Source organism: Sinocyclocheilus rhinocerous, unplaced genomic scaffold (assembly GCF_001515625.1).
Source record: "Sinocyclocheilus rhinocerous isolate Xijiao unplaced genomic scaffold, SAMN03320098_v1.1 scaffold3214, whole genome shotgun sequence".
In the NCBI taxonomy this organism is placed as follows: Eukaryota; Metazoa; Chordata; class Actinopteri; order Cypriniformes; family Cyprinidae; genus Sinocyclocheilus; species Sinocyclocheilus rhinocerous.
Window position 1 is genome coordinate 46,849 of NW_015636927.1, and position 10,503 is coordinate 57,351.

Here is a 10,503-nt window from a genome sequence, read left to right on the forward strand (position 1 = left end):
ATTTACTGGTATTACTATACTTGTGGGGACATTTGGTCCCCATAACGTGATGAATACCAGGCGCACACACACACACACACACACACACACAGAAGAATATGTTCATATACTGTGTTAATATGAATTACCAATAGATGATGGAAGGAGGACACAGAAATGAGACACCTCACCTTTAGATTCATATGTATAACAAACAGATGCATTTTGTCAACTTAGAAGCACTTCAAACAGGCAAAAAATCATGTTGTGATGGAAACCAGTGCATTTATTATTGATTGAATGAAACTTATTCAAAGTTATCATTCCTTTTGTTCCTTTTTTCTTTTGCAGGTGCGATAATGCTGCAAGAACCTGTTTTGGACTGAAAAGCTCCTGAAATGCCACAGAAGACACTGAATCACCCCTAAAATGCCCCAAAGTTACTGAAATGCCCTGAAACACTTCTCAAATACCCCTAAAAAGTTTGAAATGCCCAAAAGACTTCTAAAAACAGCCCTAAAATGCTTCTAAAGTTACTGAAAGATAGAAGATACTGAAATGCCCCTTAAACACTCCTAAAAGTTACTGAAATGCCATTGAAAGACCCCAGAAGATACTAAAACTCCCTGAAATGCTTTTGAAATGCCCTAAAAACTCTCCTAAAGTTACTGAAACGCCCCTAAATTCTCTTAAAGTTTACTGAAACGCCCTTGAAAATCTCCAGAAGATACTGAAATACCCCAAAACGATTCTGAAACGCCCGAAAGTTACTGAAACGCTCTTGAAACACCCCAGAAGATACTGAAACACCCCTAAAATGCTCCTGAAGTTACTAAAAACCTTTGAAACGTCCAGATACTGAAACACCTTGAAAAACACACTTAAAACACTCCTAATGTTACTGAAATGCCCCAGAAGTTATTTAAAAGCCACAAAACACTCCTGAAACACTGCTAAAGTTACTGAAACGTTCCTGATATGTTCTTGAAATGCTCCTAAAGTTCCTGAAAGGTTCTTGAAACGTTCATAAAGTTACTGAAACATTCCTGAGACGTTCTTGAAAAGCTCCTAAAGTTACTGAAATGTTCCTGATATGTTCTTGAAATGCTCCAAAAGTTCCTGATATGTTCGTGAAATGCTCCTAAAGTTCCTGAAACGTTCTTGAAAAGCTCCTAAAGTTACTGAAACGTTCCTGATATGTTCTTGAAATGCTCCTAAAGTTCCTGAAACGTTCTTGAAAAGCTCCTAAACTTACTGAAACGTTCCTGATATGTTCTTGAAATGCTCCTAAAGTTCCTGAAAGGTTCTTGAAACGTTCATAAAGTTACTGAAACATTCCTGAGACGTTCTTGAAAAGCTCCTAAAGTTACTGAAACGTTCCTGATATGTTCTTGAAATGCTCCTAAAGTTCCTGAAAAGTTCTTGAAACACTCCTAAAGTTACTGAAACATTCCTGAAACGTTTTTGAAATGCTCCTAAACTTCCTGAAACGTTCTTGAAAATTTCTTCAAATGCTGCTAAAGTTCCTGAAACATTCCTGAGACGTTCTTAAAAAGCTCCTAATGTTCCTGAAACATTCCTGAAATGCTCCTGAACTCTGAATGATCTCCCCACTCGACTCTGGAGTTGTTTTTCGAGCGTGAGAGCACATCGTCACAGTATGTCAACCAGCACAGAGCTGCCGTTACGCTGCCCGACCTGCGGAGAGGCGTGTGGCTTTGGAGAGCACCTGTCCAGCGCCCGCTCCTGCCAGAAACTCTGTCTGACCCCTCGACGGAGCTCTGAGGGCGGACTCATGTCCCTGTATGCCCAGCGAGAGAGCGAGATCGACCGTCCTCTGCGGCTGGAGCTCCTGGATGCCTTGAGTTTGGCCCGTCCGCTCCGAAAGATTCTCATTCAGAGGGACTTGCCCTCGTCTCTGTCTCCAGTGCTGGCGGTCGCCATGAGCTCCAGAGCCGCAGAGGCGGAGGCAGACGCCGGACACGCTGTGGCCCAGCTGGGAGTGCCATGGCTGGGCAGGCTGGCGCTGGAGGCCCGGCTTCAGCAGCTGGCGCTGGAGGTGCAGGAGCGTGTGTCGCTCAAACTGGAGACGCTGCAGGACGAGGTGCAGCGGAGGAGCGTGGAGGTGAGGCGGGCCAGGAGAGAGAGCGAGTGCATGCACAGAGAGAAGCGTCATGCGGAGGAGCGGGCTGCCAAACTGGAGCGGCAGGTGGACATTTCCGTGGAGATGCTGGCCAGCCTCAGATACGAGCTGAGAGAGAGAGATGAACAACTGCGGCGCAAGCAACAGTGAGTGTTTGTGTTGAGATCAGAGATGCACCGAAATTACAGTAACTGAAGATATTCGTCTGAAATAGCCAAAAAAATAAAAATAAATTCAGTTTCAGACGTTTTGGAGGGTCAAAATCACTGAACGGTGTTTAATTAACTTCTCTGATGGCGCATTTTGACCATGTCAATGTTTATTTAATGCACACAACGTGAATTAACTACTATAAAGGTAAATTTGTCAGCTAGGGGTGGGAATCTGTAGGTACCTCAAGACAAGGTTGCCAGGTCTGCTTAACAAAAACAGCCCAATTGCTACTCAAAGCTATCCCAATCACGTTCCGGGGGAAATTGGCTATTAAAATCGTATTCTGGGGAAGTTCCCCTTGGTCAAAATCGCATTCCATGGATCGTTTCAACCCAGGGACTAAAAAAACAACCCCGCAGCAACAGTGCAAAAGTAGCCCAACTGTCAAGACTTCCTCAAGATCCGAAGAAAAATTTATCTCAGAATTGATTCTGATTCAGAATCGTTAAAGAGAAAGATGCAATGTATCAGAGAATGCATTTTTTTGTCTCCCGCCATTAATGTCAGCACTGTGGACGTATCAAAATGATCCTAGATCAGTGTCCCGGCTGACAAATATATGATCTAAGAAAGTTTTGCACGTTCCAGTTCAAATGTTAATGTTCAAAACGTTGAACGTTTAAATGTTGAACAAAGGAACGATCCTTTTTTATCATTTTGCAAATATTACAGGAATGTTACTTTTGAATGTTCTCTGAACATTCTGAAACAAGTAGCAACATTTTTTAAAATGTCAGACGAGCATCCAACTAAAATGTTTTAGAAAAAGCATCCCATGAACAACGTATAAATAACGTTCTAAGAACATTTTTAAAGATAAATTTGAATGAACGTTCTATTAACGTTATTGGAAGAATGTTTATTCATAACTTTGAGAAAACCTTGGCAGAACGTTCCCTGTTAGCTGGGATGTGAAACATCGATTACCCAAATTGAATTACCGCATTTTTTCATCATTTTCATGCATTTTTGATTGGCATCATTTTTAAATAAAAATGTTACTTTTGGTTTGCGTGTGAATGTTTTAACGTGTGTGTGTGTGTTTTAGGGAAGTGTGTGATCTGGACAGGTTTGTGAGGGACACGGCGCTCCAGGAAGCCACTGCAAAGATCCGTCTGCAGCGCTTCATCGAGGACCTTCTGGAGAGAGCCGAGAGAGCCGAGACGCAGCTGCAGAACCTCTGCGATGATGTCACTTCCCCTCACAGACACCTGGCAGGAAGCAGAGCGTCAGGCTACCAGGTACAGAAAGTCCGTTTCCAGATGAACACTTACTGGACTGAAGCAGCTCAGCTTTACTTGATTCTCCATCAATCATGTTTTAGAGTCTCAAATCTGATCCTCAGGATCTTTTGAGGAGCGTTTGTTTCCAGAAGCTTTACTTTCACTGTTCCTCAGCGGAGGAATGATCTTCACAAGCCTCCAGAACATCTCACATCTTCTGAGGAGCCTTTATTTCTTCAGCTCTCAATCACTGCATTATATGTTTGGAGCATTTCAATCTCATCTTATCATTGGAGATATAGAGCGACGACTGATATTTCTCATATATCAGCAGTGGATGTGTTTGTGTGTTTGACAGAGGAGTTACAGCGTGTCTGGGATGAGCAGGAGATCTTCTCATCTGTCTGATCACAGAGCCGCTCAACACTACAGGTACATTACTGAACATGCACATGAGAATCACATCTGTTCAAACGCCTCACAACAGAATATTGTCTATAAATGGGTTGCATCGTGGAATTCATGATAAATAAGAGTCTCGTGTAGTTATCATTGAGATACTATTATAGTTTTTTCATATTTTGAATTAGTTTTTATTTTTGTATTTTCATTTTAATTTTAGTTCAAGTTTTAGTAATTTTGTTTTGTGTTTTCATGATTTTTATTGATTGATTGATTTTTGTAAATATGTCAAAAGTCATTTTTGTTTTAGTTATTTTACTACATCTATTTAAAATAAATGACAATGAGAAATGTTGCCTTGGCAACTACCTGGAAAAAATATGTTTTTTTTTTTATATTTAATTTAATTATTTTTATTTCAATTAACATTTATTTTATAAAATTTTTATGGTTTTAGTTTTAGTTAACTATAAAAACCCTGGTCTCATAATTTATGTGCAGTGTTATTTTAGTATTTTTAATATATTATAGATTTCATTAATATTCAGCTTTTATTTTTATATTTTTAGTTTTCATTTCAGTTTTTGTTGTACTTTTAGTGATTGTGTTGTCTTTTGCTATTTTTTATTCGTTTTTGTTTTATTAAAATATTACTATTTAGGTTTTAATTGTACTGCTTCAACTTCAACTTTTTTTTTTTTTAGTTAGTTTAGTTAGTTGTGATCTGCTGCAGTAATGATGTGGTTTGTGACTGACGTGTCTGAGGTTCGAGCGGAGGCCGCGCACGCTGTCGGTGGGCTCGGGCGGCTGTGAGGGTCACTGGGACAGACGGCAGTATCAGCATGTGTTGTGTGGAGCTGTCGAGGGGCCCTGGATGATCCAACACACACACATTGATGACGATTCAGACCACTGGTCACTTTACACCTCAGAATCACAGGACGACACACAGCAACACACTGGATACAGGACCTACAGCTGCATGGGTACAACACACACTCATATACACACACACACACACACACACAAAATCACACACACACACATTTGGTCAGCTATCCTTGTGGGGACTCTCCATAGGCGTAATGGTTTTTCTACTGTACAGACGATCGAACCACTGGAGTCATAGGAGAGACAATTCTGAGAGAAATTAATACTTTTATTCATCAGAAGAGACTTTAAAAATTAAAAGACAATTAAAAAAACACAAAAAATCTCACCGACACTAACTTTTGAACACTAGTATTATGTATGTATGTATAGTAGTACATGCAAAATTTACAGTGTATATCTATGTTTATTAATTTTTTAAGTTCATGTTTGTTATTTCAAGTAACAAAAATGTATTTAATGTGTGTGTACATATATATATATATATATATATATATAGCATCACCTACAATTACAAAGAACTATATTCCTTGAGAAGAACTGATTATTGTGAATTATTGAAATACGTGTTTACATTTTCTGAAGTAAACGTAATAGATTTTTCCTGTGCAATGATTCCGTGGTGTTGCTATGTGGTTGCTAGGGTGATCTGGATGGTTGCTATATGGTTGCTAGGGTGTAAAGTGTCTGCTATCTCTCTGTGTTGATGGTGTTGTGATCAGGTCAGGATCTGCACTGGAGTGTGAACAGACCCAGTGAATCGGCTGTGTGTTCGGAGCGTCTGCGGCTCAAAGCGGCGCTGTTCTGTGTGTTCACTTATCTGGACACGCGCTCGCTGCTCACCGCCGCTGAGGTGTGTGTGTGTGTTAGATATATGAGTGTGTGTTCCGTGTGCTTTAATGTTGATTATTCAGTGTGTGTGTGTGTTTCAGGTGTGTAAGGATTGGTGCAGTGTTGCACGTCATCCTGCTGTTTGGACCACAGTAACACTGGAAAACGCACGTGTGTCATCAAAGGCAAGAAAACACACACACACTTGTTTGTTTCCCCATATTAGTGAGGAGATCTCATAGACTTACTTTGTTTTTCTATCAGGTTGATGCTGATAGCAGAACTTTTTTTTTTTTTTTAAGAAATTCAGACCTTTATTCATTAAGGATGCATTAAATTGATCAAAAGTGACAGTAAAGACATTTTGGTGAAAGAACTACATAAATGAAGAAGAAAGCCAAAATATGAAATGCCATGGATGTATATTTACTGAGTGATCCGCTATTTTGTAGATGGGGTCAAAATGACCATTTTCACCTGAGATTTGGAGGTACGTTTTACACACTTGCTTTGATAGGGAAACAAGCTACATTTCTAGTTTAAGCATTATTTGTTCTTCAGACATTTGTCTTTAAATACAACAGGTATCATCTGTATGCAAAGTGACCCACATTTGACTTTCGATCACTGAAAATGGGTAAAATTCAACAATTTGGACTTAGAGCCACATTGAGATCCCCATATCTCTGGGTGTGAACCATACAGGACTTTAAAAATAAAGATACCAATAGAAAAGTTAGATAAGAACTAGAATCTAAAATCTTGCTGAGACATTTTGAATACTTCTTGAGTTACAGGCATGCAAACTTTTGAAAAATGTATATTTATGGCACTCAGACAGGTATGATTTTGCAAAGAGGGAAACGATACATTTCTAGTTTAAGCATTATTTGTTCTTCAGACATTTGTCTTTAAAAGAAAAAAGTATCATCTATTTAAAGTTTTTGACCACTGAATATAAATACATTTTAACAAAATGCACATGGAGCCGATTTGAGATCCCTATATCTCTGGTAATGAACCTTACAGGGCCTTACAAATTAAGATGCCAAAGGAAAAGTTTGTTAAGAACCAAAATCTAAAAGGATATTAAGATATCTTTAACACTTCTTGAGTTACACCAATGCAAACTTAGGAGAAAAACACACAAAAACTGCTAACAATGTGCACATGGAGCCGCTTTGAGATCCCTATATCTCTGGTAATGAACCTTACAGGGCCTTAAAAATTAATATGCCAAAGGAAAAGTTTGTTAAGAACCAAAATCTAAAAGGATATTAAGATATCTTTAACACTTCTTGAGTTACACCAATGCAAACTTAGGAGAAAAACACACAAAAACTGCTTTTTTCCTAGTTTTGAACTGTCACCATTGACACACAATGCAACAAAACTTACTAAAGTCAACAGATTTTACTAATAGACTTGTGTGAAAATAATATAAAGAACCAAAATCTAAAAGGATATTAAGATCCTCTTTAACACTTCTTGAGTTACACCAATGCAAACTTTGGAGAAAAACACACAAAAACTGCTTTTTTCCTAGTTTTGAACTGTCACCATTGACACACAATGCAACAAAACTTACTAAAGTCAACAGATTTTACTAATAGACTTGTGTGAAAATAATATATTGATGCTGCAATCTTTCTGAAGTCGTTTTTACCCCCCTGTAATCTGGCTCCGAATCTCAGGTGAGAATTGTCATTTTGACCCTCCTCTACAAAACAGTGGATTACTCCGTAAATATACATCTGTGACATTTAGTATTTTGGATTCATCACTAGAAAATCAAACAAATAACCAATCTAAGTAAACACTTTATTTATATGCACAACTTGAATTCACAAATACTTCATCCAATCTAAAGCAAATCTCCCGGTCCTCGTGCACCAGCGAACAATCGCCCAAACAAAACCAGCAAAGCATTTAAATCAGCAAACATCAACAGAAGACAGAAACTCCCATCAGTCTTACCTGTTCAGAAGCTTATTTCCACATACAGGCCGCAAATAACTTCAGCCAAAATGGCTTCCTCAGATAACTAAAGCCATAACTAGTACAAAGTCAGCCAGACCACTAGAGGTCACTGTAGGTCATCCTGACCTCGAATGTGTGTGTGTGTGTGTGTGTGTGTGTGTGTAGTTCCTGATGACTCTGTCTCAGTGGTGCTGTCAGACTCAGTCTCTCGTTCTTCACAACCTCAAACCTCGATCTCGTGGCAAGAAAGAGAGTAAAGACGAATATTTACGCAGCACCAGGTAAAACACACAAACACACACACACACACACACATCTCTCACATGACGGTCAGTATACGGTGCTTTAGTAGGGAGTGTGTTGTCAGCTGTGTGTGCGGATCTCTCTGTGTTGAGGGGCGGGCTGGAGGCGGGGCTGGAGGCGGTGCTGAAGTCAGCGGGGCGGAGTCTCGTCGCTCTGTGTGTCTCTCATTGTCCCAACATTCTGACGGACAGATCGCTGTGGGTCGTCAGCTGTCACTGTCGCGTGCTGCAGTCGCTCATATACAGGTGACATAAAGAACCGCATGACTCATTATAGTAGTGTCCCACATTGCACTAATAAATATTAGATATTACATTATTACATTTCTTTAGATGATATATTTACATTATTTATAAAAAGTCTAATATATAAAGTATATAATAGATAGACAGACAGACAGACAGACAGACAGACAGACAGATAGATAGATAGATAGATAGAGACAGACATTTTTTTTAATCATCTTTCATTTAAATTAATTATTTAAATTTTACATTGTTTTAATTAAGTTTTAGTAAGTGTTTTATTTTGTCTTTCATTTAAATTATTTAAATTTTACATTATTATGATTACATTTTTAGTGTTTCATTTTAATTGTTATTTTAAATTATTAAAATGTTACATTGTTTTAATTAATTTTTAGTAAGTGTTTTATTTTAATTATCTTTCATTTAAATTATTGATTTAAATTGCACATTATTATGATTTAATTTTTATTGCTTCATTTTAATTGTTTTTATTTTAAATGATTTAAATCCTAAATATGTTATTTATTTATTTATTTATTTAAAATAAATTATTTTAACTTTAAATCAGTACCTGTCTGATTTACATCTTTATTATTATTTTAATAGTAATTATGCTATATTTCACATGTAAAGCATGTAGGGCTTTTGTACCTTCAGTATTTTTCAGCACATATTACCCTTTTGGTAAAAGTCAAATAAAAGCTTACTTACTGGTGTTGTTCTGGTGTGTTCAGGAGCGCGTCGGATCCAGTGGGACAGGAGGTGATCTGGGCTCTGGGTGCGGGATGCAGGGACATCACGGCGCTGCGCATCGCTCCTCTACAGCCGTGGTGAGGATCCGTCTCTTTAAATCTGTCAGCGCTGATCACATGACCACTGATTTCCCGCCTTGGTTTCTTGCAGCCTGCAGCCCAGTCGCTTCAGTAACCGCTGCTTGCAGACGATTGGCCGCTGCTGGCCGAACCTGTGCCGGGTGGGATTGGGCGGGGCCAGCTGCGGCGTGCAGGGATTGGCCTCTCTGGGTGAGTGACAGGTGATGCGTGAGTGATGTGAGATCTGACCGCGGTTCAGCGTCGCTCATGTGTTTCTGCAGTGAGGAACTGTGTGAACCTGTGTGAGCTGGAGCTGGATCACATGAACGAGCTGAACCAGGAGGCAGCGGCGGAGATCTGCAGAGACGGTCTCCAGCAGCTGCACACGCTCAGCTTCATCTCCACACCCGTCACCGCCAGAGCCATACTGCACTTCAGCAGTGAGCATCTCAATTCAGCAAGACTGACCCAGTGCTTCATTTGAACTGTTTTTATTTTAAATTCTTTAATTTTACATCTAATAATTTTTTTTTATTTTTATTTTTTTATATTTATTTTAATTATACAGTACTATGATTTATTTAAGTTTTAGGCGTTTTATAATTTAATTCTTTTTATTTTGAATTTTATATGTAATTATACATTTTTATGATGTGATTTTAGTAAGTGTTTTTATTATTTTAAAATTATTTACTTATTTTAATTATATATTAATATGATTTATTTCATTTTTAGTAGGTGTTTTTATAATTGGTTTTTATTTTAAATTATTTGTTTACATTTTACATTTTTATGCTTTAATTTTCAGTGTTTTATTTTAATAGTTTTTTATAAAAAAATATATTTATTTCATTTATACATTATTATGATTGAATTTTTAGTAAGTGTTTTATTTTGATTGTTTTAATTAAAAAAAATTAATATTTAAATTGTACTTATTTATAAATGATTTCTTTTAGTGTTTTGTTTTAATTCTTTTTATGTTAAAATTACTTAATGTTTACCTTTTGTGAATTATATAATTTTTTTGTTTTATTTTGATTGCTTTTATTATTACATTTTACATTTTTGTGTATTATTTAATTTTTTGTGTTTTATTTTAATTATTTTTACTTTCAAATTATTTAACTTTTACCTTTTGTGAATTATATAATTTTAAGTAAGTTTGATTTTGATTGTTTTTTATTATTATTAAAATTTTATATTTTATGAATTAATGTTTCTTTTCCGTTCCTTTTATTTTAAAAGTATTTATTTATTTACATTTTACTATTTTATGATTTAATTAATGTGGTAGACCCTGATCTAGACCATTTCACATATGAAATTAGACATTATTCTCTCACACACACACACACACACACACAGAGACTCTCTCTCTCACACACACACAGACATAGACACACACACACACACACAGACTCTCTCTCTCACACACACACAAACATAGACACACACACAGACTCTCTCACACACAC

General features: G+C 37.3%; 1 protein-coding gene across 1 annotated transcript; it reads left to right on the plus strand.

Moving 5' to 3' along the window:
* Nucleotides 1–1,498: 1,498 nt before the first annotated feature.
* Nucleotides 1,499–9,509, plus strand: LOC107748287 (F-box only protein 41-like). The gene is made up of 11 exons (XM_016563025.1): nt 1,499–2,268; nt 3,384–3,576; nt 3,917–3,990; nt 4,726–4,946; nt 5,574–5,704; nt 5,784–5,867; nt 7,828–7,943; nt 8,058–8,210; nt 8,948–9,043; nt 9,117–9,235; nt 9,307–9,509. Exons 1-11 carry the CDS (start codon nt 1,640–1,642, stop codon nt 9,507–9,509), a joined length of 2,019 nt encoding a protein of 672 aa, XP_016418511.1. The 5' UTR covers nt 1,499–1,639.
* The last annotated feature ends 994 nt before the right edge of the window (nt 9,510–10,503 follow it).

Bases quoted from the DNA above. Each gene is read 5' to 3' on its own strand.
- LOC107748287 (XM_016563025.1), top strand. From the start codon at position 1,640: ATGTCAACCAGCACAGAGCTGCCGTTACGCTGCCCGACCTGCGGAGAG. The intron at 5,705-5,783 runs GTGTGTGTGTGT...TGTGTGTTTCAG, and splicing joins CGCTGCTCACCGCCGCTGAG to GTGTGTAAGGATTGGTGCAG. The intron at 9,044-9,116 runs GTGAGGATCCGT...GGTTTCTTGCAG, and splicing joins ATCGCTCCTCTACAGCCGTG to CCTGCAGCCCAGTCGCTTCA.